Source organism: Alligator mississippiensis, chromosome 4 (assembly GCF_030867095.1).
Source record: "Alligator mississippiensis isolate rAllMis1 chromosome 4, rAllMis1, whole genome shotgun sequence".
Lineage (NCBI taxonomy): Eukaryota > Metazoa > Chordata > Crocodylia > Alligatoridae > Alligator > Alligator mississippiensis.
This window is the reverse complement of record NC_081827.1, coordinates 46,069,944-46,087,179: the sequence shown is the minus strand read 5'-3', so window position 1 is coordinate 46,087,179 and position 17,236 is coordinate 46,069,944. Positions and strand designations below refer to the sequence as shown.

Below are 17,236 nucleotides of genomic sequence, written 5' to 3'. Positions count from 1 at the left end.
GCCATGCCCCCTACTACAAAGGAAGGCAAAAGTCACCACAGTCTGTACCAGCCTGACCATGGGGTGGAATTCCTTCCTGACACCAAATATGGCGATCGGTCTGACCCTGAGCAGAGTTGTTAAGTTAATTGACCTCTTGCTGGTTTGGGATAAGGTTGCTGAGAAACATGCTAGAATGTGAAACAAATGCAAGCCCTGCTACTTTTTGGTTTTGGTTGGTATCTGTATAAAATGTAGCTTCTCAAATGAGCCACACTGCTTTAGTTATTTTTACTCAGGAATCTGTGATTGGCACTAGCATGAATGTACGAGTTTTTTTTGTTAAACCCTGGAGGGTGTTGCTAATAGTGCAAATAGGGATTTAACTTCCAAATTGCCATTATGCCAGCACACTCAACACAAATAAAAGACCTGATATCATTGACTATTGGGGAACCTTCTCAAAATTAAATTAGTTTGGGTTTCTAAAGATAAAAATAATAATTTGGAAGCCCTTTCACTGCGTTGTTTAATTTCAGTTCAGAGTCTGAAAGGTCAAAAGTATTGACTCTAGGACAGCAGTTGTAAAGTGCATCTGTTGCAACAGTTAATAATGGTTATGGCCAAATAACTTTGCTCTGGACATTTAACCCTCATGTATGCAGGGACTTTTTTCAGTTTTCAGGTTTAGATTTTTCTCATGATTTCTAGAAATCTAGTTCATAATTTTAACTTCCTTAATACTGTTGTTGAATTCAAGATCTTGCTTTTGCTTTTGTTTTGTTTTATGACTTGGTGTACACTAACAGACAATAAGTATGCTTTATCATCAGTAAAGAACACTTTACATTAAGCAGCTTAAGCTTAATATTTTAAGAGTTGATGGGGACCTACAAGGCTTGTTTAATGTGGTGTTTGGAAGAAAAGACATGGTATTTTTTTCCCTCCCCTTTTTGATTTAAAAGGCAAACATTTAAAAGTGCCTTCTGCATAGGGGATGAATGAGAAGTTTGTGTCACAGTGTGATGTTTACTATCTCCCCATAGCATAGATGTAAACATCGCATGCACATACTGAATTTATAACGCATGTAGTTTTCAAATGCATGTGCTTATTCTCCTATGTATTTTTTAAATATGTGCTGCTTTAACATATGTTCTCTTTATCATTAAGAAGACAGCCCATAGCTCGTTTGCTGTTTTTCTACAAAGCACTGTCTTGAATATTTACTGAACAAAAAGGCTTGCCTGTGTGATACATGTTGTTTTAAGTTGTTCTCAGACTTTTCACATCAAACCTTTGCGCATTGTATGAGCCAGATTAGTAAAGTGAGATGAAATAGCTCTTTAAAAATCTACCATCGGGCTTCTTTCTGTGGGGTTTTCAGAACCAACACAAATGTATGACCTAGAATATATTGTGACAGTTGAATTTTGTAAGAGTACTATAGTAATAGTTGTTTATTTCTAATTTATTATACCAGGGGCCTTCTAACACCCACTACAAATTTACTATGTCTGAAACTTTACATAGGCTTATTGTACAGGAATATTCCCACCCACAGCAGTTAAGGATGCAAAATAATTTAATTTTAAGTCCTTCTATATTGCTGGAGAAATGTAGCAAAGTACTGCCCAAATCCTGGGACTTATTGAGCTTTAACTAACTGACCTTTAAAGTGTGTCTTAAAAACTATTCTAGCAAATGAGTTTACTGGAAAGAATAAGGCAGGCAAGGTTCTTTGAGTAGATGCGATAACTACTCAGTTGGTCTAATAAAAGATATCACATCTACTCAAAGAACCTTGCCTGCCTGTTTCCTTAGACCAACACGAGTACAACCAAAAACCCTGGAAAGAATAAGGCGTTTCTGAAAATGGTGATTTTTAACAAACTTTGCAATCAGGGCTTCAACGAGATTAGAATCAAAACATAAACTGTAAGGAAAATACAAATAAATGCCAGAGATGTTCTCTTTTAAACAATAGCTGCTGCCAAGCCATCTGGAACAAGGAAGTGTCTTGTGTGGTCTTGTAGAATCTCCTTTAGTTCGTTTAGGAGTAGAGCAGGTGTTACCATTTACTTTATTCAGTCAGAAAAACAATTAGCAGCAGGCTTTTGTAGATTCTGGGAACGGGAGGGTTTGTAACTCTTGGGACTCCCTTCCAAGTTACAGTAAAATAACCACTTCACATGCTACGAAACTTTTTATTCATTTTTGGTAGGCTTAACGTAAATGAAGATAATCATAGAATCAGAGAAAGTTAGGGTTGGAAGGGACCTCAGGAGGTCATCTAATCCAACCCCTTGATCAAGGCAGAACCATTCCTAACTAGATCATCCCAGCCAAAGCTTTGTCAAGCTGGATTTTGAAAACATCCAAGGATAGAGCTTCCACCTCCTCTCTGGGTAACCTGTTACAGTGTTTTACTACCCTCCTAGTGAGAAAATTCTTCCTAATATCTAACTTAAATTTCCCTTGCTGCAACTTGAGACTGTTGCTCCTTGTTGTGTGATCTGTCACCACTGAGAACAGTCTAGCTCCATCCTGTTTCAAACCCCCCTTCAGGTAGTTGAAGGCTGTTGTTAAATCCCCTCTCAGTCTTCTCTTCTCTAGATTAAACAATGTTTGGCATCTTTTAATTAATCAATTGGGGAAGGGTATTGGCAATTTTTTTTGGAGATGTGTAGGTTTAGACTGGACTGGACTGGAATCTATCACTGTTTCCAATTGTTTCTTTTAAAATATGGAAAAACAGTGCTAGAAATTGCCAGCTTAGCATGTAAATGTTCTTTTAACAAGTGCAAGATAAACTCATTTAGAACTGTTCCTGTCATTTTTACTATGAGTTTTAATTGCCAAAATACAGATTTAGCTGACAGTCTGAAAAGCTGTCACGTGAAATAATAATGTACCAGGTACTGATATCCAAGATGGCTGTATCTTTTGAGACTGGATAATTAGTTTTTCAGCACGAATATTTAGCTTGGGTACAAGGTAACTAGTAGGGTGAAAGTGCTAGACTTTAGGAAAGCTGATTTCAATGAACTCAGGCAATTAGTCAAGGATGCACTGCAGAGTAGGAGATTTGAAGAAATGGAAGCCCAAGAAGGGTGGCTGTGCCTTAAGGAAACGATCCTTCGGGCACAAAGCAAGACGATCCCTGAGCGAGGCAAAAGAGGGAAAGGGGCCAGGAGGCTTCCCTGGCTGACCAGAGAAATCCAGGGTGGCCTAAGGGACAAAAGGGGAGCACATAAAAAGTGGAAACAAGGAGAGATCACCAAAGATGAATATACCTCCTCTGCTCGTGCTTGCAGGGAAGCAGTTAGGCGGGCCAAAGCCACCATGGAGCTGAGGATGGCAACCCAAGTAAAAGACAACAAGAAATTGTTTTTTAGATATATAGGGAGTAAAAGGAAGGCCCAGGGGGGAATAGGACCCCTGCTAAATGGGCAGAAACAATTGGTGACAGACAGGGGGGACAAGGCTGAACTCCTCAACGAGTTCTTTGCCTCAGTGTTCCTAAGTGAGGGGCATGACAAGTCTCTCACTGGGGTTGTAGAGAGGCAGCAGCAAGGCACCAGACTTCCATGCGTAGACCCTGAGACGGTGCAGAGTCACTTGGAAGAACTGGATGCCTTTAAGTCGGCAGGCCCGGATGAGCTCCATCCGAGGGTGCTGAAGGCACTGGCCGACATCATTGCAGAGCTACTGGCGGGAATATTCGAACGCTCGTGGCGCATGGGCCAAGTTCTGGAGGACTGGAAAAGGGCCAACGTGGTCCCCATTTTCAAAAAGGGGAGGAAGGAGGACCCGGGCAACTATAGGCCAGTCAGTCTCACCTCCATCCTTGGCAAAGTCTTTGAAAAAATTATCAAGGCTCACATTTGTGAGAGCCCAGCAGGACAAATTATGCTGAGGGGAAATCAGCACGGGTTCGTGGCAGGCAGATCGTGCCTGACCAATCTAGTTTCTTTTTATGACCAGGTTACAAAACGCCTGGACACAGGAGGAGGGGTGGATGTTGTATACTTAGACTTAAATCTCTGTGGCTGCATGTACATGAGTGGCGGACTGAAAAGTTGTTACTGTGCAGTCATTTAGTACTTGCCCCCACACAGTCTTTTTTTAGATGCTTCTGCGCAGTAGCAATGAGCTACTGTGCAGTAGTGTCACCACCACGGTTCATGCCTGGTGATGCCATGGTGCCATAGCAATGAGCTCATTGCTACTGTACCGTAGCGTCTTGTGTAGACATGTCCCACGAGAGTTAGGAGCTAAAGAGAGTGAGCTATGAAGAAGTTATGGATAGCTCAGAGTCATGGATAGCTTAGATCTTCCCTGCCTAGTGCAGGGGGGCTGGACCTGAAGATCTTGCAAGGTCCCTTCCAGCCCCCTACAATCTATGAATCTGTGAATATTATCTATGAATTTATAGAGATGGAGTGGGTGTTCCAAAGACAGCAAGAGAAGAGAAAAGGTGGATGGAGAATAGGTAGGCATTTGTTTAAGAATGATGGCACAAGAGCAGGTCTGGTGGCTGGGATGGGTGGAGATGGAGGAAGGCCAGTTTGGGGGGTAAATGTTATAAAAAATGTGGTGAAGGAGAAGATAGTCTCCTTTAGACTTGTGCTACTGGGAGGAACAGGAATTTGGTTGGAGATGGAGAGGGGTCCTATAGAGTTAGTGTAAAGGGTTGAGGGTGAAGGGTAGGTGGAACAGTAGGTGGAAGGCTTAGCTGGATGGATGCCATAATGCAGAGGAGTGAAGAGTAGGTGAGCAAAGGTACACAAAGGAACCTTGAGAAGCAGTCTGAAAAATATTGTTGTGGAGTGAATTTTGTCTTACACCAAATATTTGTTCCTTAGGACTGCATTTAGAGATTTTTAATGTAGTATTATAAGTTGATGGGGAATCTTTATCTTCACAAAAAACCAATCCAAACAAAAAACAACTTATGAGTTAAAGCTAGTGGAATTTGTTCCATAGTGTGTTCAGGGTACAGCTCTGGCACTTGGTTACTAGGGGTGTGTGACGCGGGCAGTTTTCAATTCAGATTCGGCCCGATTCAGGGGACAGTGATTCGATTTGCTGATTCAGATCACTGTCCCAATTCGATTTGGCTGAATCTGAATCTGAAGATTCGATTCTAATTCAGAGAACCAGCAGTTTGGCCATAGACAGAGCTTTATATGTTTTTTTCTATGTACCTCGAGGTACCAAGCGTGGCTCGTGAACACTGAGATGGTGGGGCAGATGGAGCATCCCACGGGAGTGCAGGGGGTTCGGTCCACTTCTGGGTCCACCACCAAATGCATGGGGGACCCCTCCCCCCCATGCTCCCTGGCTTGCGATCTGCCACGGGGGACCCCGGGTGCCCCCCCAGACCCAGGAGGCACCAGTCACCAAGCCAAGGGGCCGGGGGATTTCCCCTGTGCACTCCACGGCAGACCTGGAAGTGGCCCGGAAGTGCTCCTGTGGGACATTCCATTCACCCCACCATCTCAGCATTCATGAGCTGCGCCTGGTACCTGGAGGTACGTAGAAAAAATATATAAAGCTGTGTCTATGGCTGAATCATCAAATCTCTTCAAATCTCTCTGAATCAAATCAGAGGCTTCCAATTTGATTTGGCGAGATTAATTCGCTGAATCGGGCCAAATCTCCAAATCGAATCAGTGACTGAAGCTTCACACAGCCCTATTGGTTATATGAACTGCATTAAATCACAAAGCAGAGAGATTTTAGGGGATGGTGTTGTGCTTCCATTGCAGAGGTCTGGTGACTGACTGACTAGCTAACTGTGCAAAAAACTCAGCTTCACTCTTGTAGTTTACGATGTCGTCAGAAACCAACTATCGAAGTAGAGCCCCATAATTTAGTTGCCTATTCTCTATTTACTCAGGAAACAATGAGAAGTAGAATAACATTCCAACCATTTCAATACAAAACCCATTCCTTCCTGGGTAGAAAATCTAGTAGCATATAAATTAGAACATTTTAAATGCCCCCTCAGAAACTGAAACAGGAAATTAACTTCTCTGTAGTAATACAGGAATTGTGTGAATTTAAAACTAACATCAAATAGTAGTACCGCTTAGTATTCTTACGTTTATTCATCATGACGCAAGTCACGCAATTACATAAAGGTCTTATTTAGAATAAAAGACCTTCATAGTTCTGTTGGCTAGACATCTGGGGCATTAGAAACTAAAAAAAATACACAAGTTTGAATTGGTGGTAGTAGTAGTGGTACTGGGTTTTTTTCTATTGCAATATTGTCTTGGAGTCTCTGTCATGGAGGTGTTAGGTGCTGTCTACTGAGTATTCTCCTGGTTCTCTTCTAATGGAATTTAGCCTGTTCTCTAACTGCCTAACCATATCATTACTATGACTGGCATTGCCCACATACTTGATTCTTTTTCACAACATGGCCTTTATGCACTGTTCCTCTCATATGAAAGGATCTAAAGCCAGCTTAATACAAGCAGCATGTTGGGCAAAAACGAGGGTGGTTAGAACACCACTAAACTCAACGTATTTCCAGTGGCTGAAACAGTCCCTTGAGGTCTTGAGCAACTGTGTGGAAAGGAGAAGATTGTTAAGTTTGTCCATAATCTTGCACAAGAGTCTGAAATGACTAGAATTGGGCTGCTGAAAAAGTGATCTCCAGCTTTTGGGTCCTGAACTGTTTTAGGAAAGAGTTTAATTTGTAAAGTTGAATAAAATTCTGTCAAATCTGTTAAAATTAATTTGTAAAATAAATATTGTAAAGTCAATAAAATTCTGCAGCAAAAATTTAAATTGTATTTTTTGCTTGCCTGCCAGACATGGACAGTGCCTTAATATCTGTGGAGTTGCACAATATGCCACGGAATCTCAAAAAATTCCACGGGACTGATTTTTCTTTCTCTACTATAAATATGTGAGCTGGTTTTTTTTAAACAACAACAGTAATTACATGTTGTATGAGCTGATTGCTGACTGAGTTTCATATTTTACACTGGAATGGCTGTGGAGTTATGTAAGCTAAGAAAGCATCAGAGATCAGTAAAACCTATTGTGTTTTTATACACGTATAACTTAAAAATGAATAAACTAATGGGAAAAAGCCCAGGAGAAAAGGTTGTTGTCATTTAGAACTTCATAGACATTCTTTAAAGTAAAGTTTTTTTAATATAAAAAGAGATAATTTACAGCTTTGAATTATAAACTTATTTTTTTTATTTAAACGAATGGGAATATGGATTCTTTTTTTTTTTGAGAATTGATTTAGGATGCTTTCCCCCACACCTCTTTCCTTTCTTTTTTTTTAATCCATTACATTAGTTGAGAACACATTTATAAACTTATTTCCCAGGCCTTTTTGTTTCCTGTTTTTCTTTGAATACAAGATACACTCTTAAAAATGAAATCTTTCTAAAAAGAGCTGGGCCTATATTTGAATTAAAAAAAAAAACCCAAACAAGTTCTTGCTTGCTTTTTTTTCCTATCGAGAGTCCAAAGATTTTGCATCTTCTTTTGAAGAGTATCACATATTCAAAAGAATACGGTTCATGAGACTCTATCATAGTTAACTTTTTTTGTTAAGGTAACTGCTCGGTTTGGATCATCTGTAACAGCCTGTTAAGCCAGTGCAGGAGTCATTGACTCAGCAGAGTGTAATAGCTTTGTAAACTGTAACAGAAAGTCAAAGCTGACTTGAACTGCCTCAGAAATCACAGGGTAACGAAGACCTATTTCCATGCAGAGCCTCGTTAATTTCAGTGGGCCCACATTGCTCTCTTCTTATGATTGGCAATTTAGATGCTGTTCCTTGGTTTGTTACGTATAGATATCCTTGTTTATAGTAAACCAGTAGCTAACAAAACGCCTGGAAGTTCTAATCTGGGTGGGTTGGACTTCAAAACATTTTTCTACTTCTAAAATTAAGCTTGGATATTTCAAACTCTACTTACTTTCTGGAGTAATACCACCACAGATTAAAGATATGAGAATAGAAAAAACATGTCAAGCTAATAGGATAAAATATTTGAACAGCTTATTTTAGTCTGTTGAGATCTGCTTCTTTTTTATGCCAGGTCTCAGCGTAGAATAAATTTTTATGATTGAGAAAAGGTTTTATAGAAGCAAAACAGGCAGAGCTATAACTACAAACATATGAGTGTTGTTATAATATTAGAAATTCTGAAAGACTCTGGCAGGTAACTAAATCAGGGTGGTTTGGGATGTAATGCATTTTATATGAAGTGCTGGAAAAATTATGGAATCACTTTTTACAAAGGGAGATGGCAAGAATTTCTTCATGTAATAGAACTAAAATATAATTTAAAAAGAGGGGGAGAGAGAGTGCAAAAATGGTGCTGAGCTGCTGCTTATAGAACATGTCATGCTGAATGTTGGGTCACGCTGTTGAATTTAAGAGCCTTGATTCTTCTGTGTCCCAAAGGCTGCGTTGTCTTTAATTTCTCTCAACCCCTCTGCCAGAGGCAGCCATTAGTAGCGGAGGTTCCTTTTTGAAAACATGGGTCTGGAATTTTTTTCCTTTATTTTCCAGAAGTGACTTGTGTAATGGTGGATGTTTAACACGAATCAAAAAATAGTTTGGTGTTCCTAATGGCAATAGGTAATGTGCTTGGCTATCTTCCAGTTAGACAAATGTTTTTAAAAACTATAGGAACTAAAACCTGCCCCATTGCTCTATTATAACCATGAACTTTCTTCTCTCTCTCGTATATTGTGTTTCATTTGTTGTTGTAAGGATAATGTATTATAAATACTCCTGCTAATCCGTAATCTAGGAAAAAAAATCCACATGTATTACTGTTTATAATCTAGGACAGAGGAAGAATTCTTTTGTCAATCCTGCTGGCCAGCATGCCCCTTCCCTTGGAACATCTCATAACAGAGAAAATTTAGGATGATAGCAAGACTGGCATGGATTAAGGCAGGAACAGATTGGGCAGAGGTGAAGGGGGGTTGAATTCAGTAATGCTGTTGCATCTCCCCCAGGGGCATTTCTTTCAGGCAGTGCTGAAGGAGTCAATTGATTCCATGGCTCGTTATAATCTATCTGATTCCTGCTAAGCTCTCTTCACTCTGCCGATGTCAACCCTATCTCCTGTTTGATGTTTCACTACTTTTCTTCTGCAATTTTGCTGTCTGTTAGCTATTCTTGGTAAAGTAGCTACAATTTCAGTCCTGAAAATCACTTTTAACTCTAGGTTTTTGTCTCTAGATAGGAGCATGTAAGTCAGGGCTGGGCAGTTATTTTGGGTGGAGGGCCACTTTAGGAATTTGGGTGAGCTGTTGCAGGTTGGGAAGTGCTGACCTGCGGCAGGAATGGGGAGCAATTGATTCTATCCGACTTAGGCCTATCTGCCCTGCACCCACCGCCAGGGGCACTGGGTGGAGCAGGTGGGCAGAGTCTCCATGGAAATTGGCCAGGACCCCTGCAGGCAGGGTGTGGTCAGCTGGGCAGAAGTGATGGGGCCTTGGACAGGCAGGGAGCGGTGTCTGGGAATGGCATAGGCAGGTGGGGTCAGGATCACAAGGCAGAGAGTGCAGGGCCAGGGCCCGGGCCCAGGACAGAGCCAGGATTTGTTCTCTGCACATCCCTATGATGGGCACCAGTTCCATGGGCAGGGACTGCCTCCTCCGCCTACTGTGTCTGGTGTTCCCAGCAGTGGGTGCAAGGTGGAAGGGCTGGGGTGCCTGGGCAATGGGGCTGGGTCTAGCAGCAGTGGAGACACTGCAGGGGGTTCCAGGAAGCGGAATCTGGCCAACATACTGCCTCCATCCTTCTATGTATCCGGGGTGGTGGGACTGACTGCGTGTACCATGGCCCGGGCTGCACCCTGAGTTTAGGCAGGACCAAGGGGCCTGCTGCAGGCCAGATAGAATCCCTTGGCAGGAGAGATCTGACTCGTGGGCCGTACTTTGCCCACCCTTGACCTAGCTCAAGTGAACATTAACTTAGGCATGGAAATAATTTGTTAGTAAAATGTTGGATGCACTGTCAAGACAATCAAGAAGGCTAGCTTTTGTTTTATAAATCTAAATAAGAAATGTACATTTAATTCTAGTGATTTGGCATTAGCAAAAGATATTTAATCTTTTCTTGCATACAGCATGCCCTCGAATATATTGTATAGCTTTGTTTTTGAAAGGAAGAATGAAGGAGAAAAGATTTTTTTCAGACCTATGGCTGCAGAGAGAGAGAGCCTAATCTTCAGCTCACTCACCTGCCCTTTCCTGCTTAACTAAAGCTAAAACCCTATCTTCACTGCTTAATTCTTGCAGCCCAGTTGGTGAGTAGCTGATTTATAGGCAAGGAGTGTATGTTGTATGTGAGGAAAATATGTGAGGAAAATTTTTTGCCTGGTTTGTTGAGAATTTTATGCATAATATAACAAATGAAAGCACATTTCAATACAGCTGTATTTATTTTTGCTTTGTTCTTAACTGAAATAGGAAAGCCCATGGTCCCTTGCATATTAGTAAACATGTACACATGCCCCTTGTTTATTTTCAACTGTGTATAAATTTATTGCGTTTTATCAGACATCTTTGTGCAGCTGTGCACATCTATGGCAAACCACTCATGAAAAGATAGCATGGCAGCATCCCTGTTATGACTTGCATACTCTAGGCTTGAATCTATGTGAGCAGCGCATACATTTGGGTAATAGTAGAAAGTACTTACTCTTCTTTAAAGCTCTTGGAGATGAGTGCTGTGTGGGTGAAAGCACTACTAAGTACACTAAAATCTCTGTTATCCAGCATGAGTGAGGAATGGGGGGGGGGGGGGGGGTGCCAGTTATATTAAAATTCCAGTTATCTGAGAGTTATACTCAAGGAAGATGGTGCCATACTTGTAGTGCAATTTTTCAAAGAATTAGTGTACAATACATCACAGTATAACAAACTGTTAAAAGAATAAAATAGTATACAGATAAAAATGCCATAATAGTCAGCCACCCCAAATGCCAGAGCAGCCTGACCACAGGCTGCTGCAGCAGGGGGGAGGGGCGTGCACACTCAGATACTCTGTGCGGGTACCCTCAGAGCGATGCAGCAGGCAGGAAAGCGGTGAGGAGCGATGTGCATACTCAGATACCCTCAGAGTGGCGCAGCAGGCAGCAAAGCGGTGCGGCGCTGTGTGCACCCCACCACTGAAATTCTGGTTAATTTAGTATTCTGGTTAGTTAAATTCCAGGTAACAGAGATTGTACTATACTCTTATCATCCTAAAAAGTCCTCCCTAAGTAGGTGTCCTGAAGTGAATTAATAGGGGCCTCAAAAAATGGAGTGCAGCTTTTGTATGGATGGATGGATCAGGGAGTAAGGGCAGTAAGAGAGGGAGGGATCTGTATCTGGGAGAAAGAAGGGCTGACTTCCAAAGAGGAAACAGGCTTTCTGATAGAGCACAAAGGGAAGGTTCTGAAGCTATGGACAGGGAAGAAATGAGAGTACTCCTGAAGACAGGAGAGGCTGCTGAAATGGTGAGGAACTGAGTGGCCTGGAGCTTAGTGAAGGTATGACTGGGCTGTGAGGGGAGAAGGATGAGGTGAAACTAAGGTTGCATTCCTGGAGTACCTCCTAGTTTAAGAAGGAAATGTACTTGACCATAGATATTTGGGAGAAAATATGTTAGTCTGCTTTAAGCAGAATAGCAGGAGAATCCTCTAGTGCTGCTGCAGGATAATGTAACAAAAGTTTCTCTCAGTGCAAGTGAAAGACCTGTTTAGAATATGCCTCCAATAGTAAGTGCAAAAAAAGGGCATTAAATGTTGTTGAGTACTGGGAATGTGCCTGGTGGTCTGACAAAAAGGAGGACCTATTCCCTGCCAGCTATATCAGAAAGGAATGGACACCAAAAGGAAAACAAATGGTTGTTCCAAACTAAGAGCCAGATCCTGAATGTAGCTCACAATTTGTCCCCTATAGACTCCCTCCATCTGTCCTTAATTTATCTTGTTGTGTTTGCAGGTGCAACATATGTAGTATGGAAAATCAATATACAGCTAGGGGCACCTCGTAAACAGACTCCTTTGCATTATGAAAATAAAATGAGAGAGTAGGGCATAACTAACTAGTCAAACCTCTCTGCTGAAATGGTACTATTGCTTAGTATAAGGCAGCTGGAGAGGATAGACACAGTGCACAGGGAGCGGGGGAAGGGAAAGGCTGTATTTAAGGTTGGAGGGGGAGGAAGAGGGAAGTGAGAAATGAGAGAACAGGGTAGCTACAAAGACGAAAATGGGAAGAGAGAATAGACATGCAGTGGCTACTGCAATTACATGGGGAGTAGGGAACAAAATGGAAAGGAAAAAAGGAAAAACAGAATGGGGGAGAAAAGGAGAGTGGTGGGAAGCACTGTTATGAGGCATTGTAGCACTGATCACTCTGGTCTGCCTGGTGGAGTAATAGGTTATAAAAATACTGCAAGGACGAGGGAGGCTGTATTACAAGGTTATGTAACCTAATTCCTTCGACCTGATAATTTCCTATTTTATTCTTGAAACTTTCTACATACAGTCGGAATGGTTTGACTATCCTTACTTATCAAATACTCTTCCATTAAAGGGTCAGTAAATATATCTATAAAAACTCTCACATTATCATAGTTAGGCATATTTCTCTCATCATCAGTTATGCTGATTCATCACGGAGGATGTGTATTCTGTAACAGCAGAAACATTAGTGGTTCAGAGACCGAAAATAGTTTATACTTCTCACTGCTGCAAAGAATTTTACACTTATGCCAAGTGTAATATAAAGCTACATCCTGTAGAGACTGCAGCAAGACTTGAAAGCTAGTTACAAACAACTGGGAGCATCTTAAATGTCATTTGTTTACATCAAAACATCTGTGTCTCCTTTCAATGTTGTCTAGTTAAAGGCTGCGGGTGCCTCATTTGTGTAGCAATTTCCACATGCATTCTACTTGTCAGCTTGTTACTTAACTGGAACTTGCAGGACAACTTGAATATTAAAAATATAACTTTTTCTTTGCTTGTTGGTATCTTGTAATTTGTGTGTAGATAATTTTATATCTCGAAATAGAGCACTTATATTTCAGTCCTGTGTAGAAATACTTTTCACAAAGAGAGGATTTTTCTTTTTTACATGTCACTTTATTTTACTGAAGAGAACATCTACATTCTCTCCAGGTATGTTTAATTTTTCCCTACACAGCAAATTTAATTTTTTTTGCCTTATGCAGTTCACAGCATGTGTATATTTTCCCTTTCCCAAATAAGGTGCTGTGTAAAAATGGCTTGTTACTAGAAAACTATTAGCATCTGATTACTTTTGTAGTGCCCTGTGACACCCGTGGTCAGTTAGAGGAATGAAACTTGCAGCCAAGAAAGTTAAAATCAGGAGTGTGGGAGACAGCTTCCACAGGAGTTGATTCTAGATTATGAAATTCATTCTTTCCCAAGATTAGTAATCAGAGAATTAGCCTATTCAGAAAATAAATGCCAAATTCAGAAGTTGTCCAGTTTTTGGAGGTGAGGGGAGATTGCTGTCTTCCCATCAAGCACAGATTCTGTATGTAGACTGTTTGGGTTTAGTGGAGGAGGATGGCTACCCCTAAAGGCTGCTGACATCAACCTCTGTATGGAAGGGAATACCTCTAGGGAGTCACAGAAAGGTATCACCCTGCTTTGCTACTGGTGTGTACCTGACTCTGCTGCCCATCCATGTTTCTGAGTTCATGGTGTACATGAGCATGGCTATGTAAAAAGGCAGAATAGGATTGCTGCCACTACTTACCTACAGCTAGAATCTTCCCCCTCCTGCCACGTTTGTGTGGACTCCCTGCTTATCTTTTCAGTTGCTTATTCCTGCTCCCTATACCACCTACCTACCTGTTTGGCTCTCCATTTTGCCTCTCAGACTTGATATCAATTGTACTGGGTAATACATATGGGCCATTACTGGTCATGTTCCCTCTGACCCATTGACTTCACTTTCCACATACTATAAATTATAACATAAAAGGGTTTTTTTGTTTATTTTAAATTAAGCGTTGGTTCTGTGCTTGGTCTTGTTCAAAGCACAAACATGGACGTGGGCCTTACCTGAGAAGCTAAAAAATCTAGCCTTTGAGAGACTTCTATATTTTGAGAGATCTTGTGCCTGAATTATTGGGCCAGAAGTCTCAAGCACCGCTCATCTTTCCTCCACGTCTTCCCACAGCAGCTGATTAGTAGAGAACCCTTTTACTGCAGGGAGCTTAAGCTAGTCGTATATCCTCAGATGTTGGTAGTTAAAAGAGCAGCAGGAGAAAATTTGCTTAATCTCGTATTTGGTTCTGCTTCTCTGGCCTGGTGGTCTGTGTATTCTGTGGATTCTGGGGCTGACAAATATGCAAGACCAAAAAAATCAAGTTTTACTCTTTGTATTCTTCAACATCCCCATTTCTCAGAATTGTGGTCCTCATAAGTCTCTTGCTGCTGGAAAATCATTCAGCTTTTTGGGTTCTGTTTGTTATATGTTTCTTGAAAATGAGTAGAGTTCAGGTGCTGTATTTGAGTTTCTAGGCAGGCGGTCAGTTCCTTTCCTTGCCCTGTGCCCCCTCCCCTCCCCTCCCCTCCCCTCCCCTCCCTTCCTCCCCCTGTTCTGAGAACTGAGGCCCCACGGTCCAGTTCCTTCACCCCGAGACTGATGCTGGCATTTTCTGAGGGGTGCCTTGGGTATAAGAAGGTTGAGAACCACTGGTTTAAGGGCATCTATTCTCTGGGAAAGCATGTGCTTAATTTTGCACTTCCTCTTTAAGGACAAGTGAAAAATGAAGTATATAAAGACAAATATAAAAAATTAAAAAAAAAAAAAAAAAGATAAGCCAGGTTCAGTTTAGACAGCAAGAGCCCAACTAAGCAATAAAACTTTTATCTGCATTTTCTCACCACTGTGGAGTGTTCTTTGGACTCTAATCTGAATCTTTTAAGGAGTCCAGAAGCCCTCCTTTGCCATTTTCCTAATGCATGTGGATTTTGTTTTCGCTCCTACAATCTATTTCTAATCTTTACTCAGTAGATCAGTCAGTGAGAAATCCTCTCTCTCTCATAACCTCCTGTCCCCATGTCCAAGCCTTCTTCAGGAATCAGTGTCCCCTTTCAGGTAATCTGTTTTGCAGGTACCAGCTCATGGGGCAGGATGACTTTTTGGGAGTGTGGGCAGCTCTGATCATGCAGGACCATCACAGTTTAAGGAATTTCCATTGTTACCATTGTGCCATTACCTGTGGAATATCAGTCCAACATGGAGGTAAAGGCCAACAGCAGGGATAATTTGGAGTATGACACAAATGCTGAGGCCCAGTATCAGACAGAATTCATAGGCTGCATGTAGACCTATCCCCCATACTTCCCAGTAAGATAATAGCATGTTTTGTGAAAAGTGACAGCAATATCTTATAATAGTGAAGGGTTTCTTGTCTTAAGGGTGTTGTCTTTTCATTTTGTTAGGTTGAAGACTCCATTTTTAAGTCCTTTGGAAGCCATACAAAAAGAGCAGTTCTGTGTGCTCCACGTTCCCACAGTAAGAGAGAACTTCAGCTATACCAGCGCATCCTGGCACAGCATGGATATGCAGTTATAGTTCATGAAAACAGGAGACTCAATGTAGGCCTCGGACATGAGCATCACTATTTAGGTAAGAAATAAATAAATTATTACTGAATTTTTATCAGTAATCCAGAATCCATTCATCACTGAAACTGTTTTACAGACTGATGCGACTAAGATTTCAAGATTTAAAGCCACAGTCTGGATCTGCCCAGTCGTCCAACTTTCAACTTGGGAACAATTCTTCCATCAGTTGCTTGTTGTTTTAACCAAACAGTTATTCATTCTAGTTCTGGAGATCAAATCATTTCTTTTCTGACAGGTTTTTTTTATACTACCCTTATTACCACAGTAAAAGCTTCTCTTAATGTCTCTTAATAGACATTAAGTGGCATGACTAATATGCTTCCTTCTCTCATTCTCTCCCCAAGGTGGAGAATTATGTGTGCAGACTGTCCTTTTTGTTTTGGTAGCGCTTTGTTTTTTGGGTTTTTTTTAAACAGATGTGAGTTTAAGAAGGCATCTGGTACTTGCAGCAGAAGGTGGTGAGGTTTGTGATACTGTTTATTTCCTATGAGAATTCATTCTACAGTTTCAGGCTGGTTGTCTGAGGAAACTCTTTCATGGACGAATTGTACCCTCATGATAGAAAGTTGCATTTTGCTTGGAGAGTAGGGTTGTGGGCTGTAGCCTAGATGATCTTTAGACATGTTGACCTCAGGCTATGAAGCATGTTGCAGAAAAGGACCAATGTGATTTTGATACTTTACAGAAAGTCTATATAAATAATGGAAGAAATGGATAGGAAGTTTGGTTGAATTCTGCGCTCTGTGGAAGAAAATGGTATATTATATTCATGTCATTCATACCCGAGCGTAACTTCTGTCATCAGATACCTTAGTTTTGCTATGTTGTTTAATCAAAATCAATAGCTGATTTTCACACTTGGATAACTGTTCTGTATATTTGGTGCTGCTCAGGGTTTCAGCACCACATAAGAAACTTCATAGAATCAAAGGACAATGGGGCTGAAAGGGGCGTTAGGACATCATCTAGTCCAATCCCCGGCTCAAGGCAGCAGGACCAACTTAAACAATTCTAATATTAAGTTTAATGCTTAAAAAGAGACTTCCTGGAAATAAAGCATGAACACATGTTCCTGCCAAGTTATCTCATATAACAGAATATGGACCGATGCCCATTTTTCATTGTTATTTTTAGTTTGGTTTCTTATTTTAAAAACTTGCCATTCCCTCCATATCACACATGCACAATACCTGAGAGTAACAAGACAATACTTTTGCAGCCTCTGTTACTGCCATACTGATAAGCCTGCAAGGAGGCTTGGAGACTAGCCAATACCTCTTTTTCCGGGAACCATGAGACCCTTATCTCCGCTGATTTGAGGGAGCAGGCATCCCAAGTTCACTTAAGATTCACTGAGCCAAATTTTGCTGCTGTGGTGACTAATTCAGATCAGATTTCTATAGCAGAGGTTTTTAAACCAGCAGTCGGTATAACTTCACATCCCAGATTTACTGTGTATATTTATTTTTACAAGCTATGCCAGTAAATCCAGTACTGTTTTTTTCCCAGTAATAAATAAAGGTTAGTAAAAGAGTTTTCCATCAGCATCTAGCTGTACCTGCAATTTTCAGTGTGTTAGTTGCATTTTTGCT

General features: G+C 41.1%; 1 protein-coding gene across 3 annotated transcripts in view; it reads left to right on the top strand.

Annotated features, from left to right (window-relative positions):
- CPED1 (cadherin like and PC-esterase domain containing 1) overlaps nucleotides 1-17,236 on the top strand; it is a 244,612-nt gene that overhangs the window by 1,411 nt on the left and 225,965 nt on the right. For all 3 annotated transcript variants that reach the window (XR_002091674.2, XM_014601008.3, XM_019492042.2), the window contains exon 2: nucleotides 15,459-15,645. Coding sequence is in view for 2 of the 3 variants with exons in the window: in XM_014601008.3 (XP_014456494.1) it covers nucleotides 15,459-15,645 (187 nt within the window). In the remaining variant the exon portion in view is untranslated. The remainder of the gene's footprint in view (nucleotides 1-15,458; nucleotides 15,646-17,236) is intronic.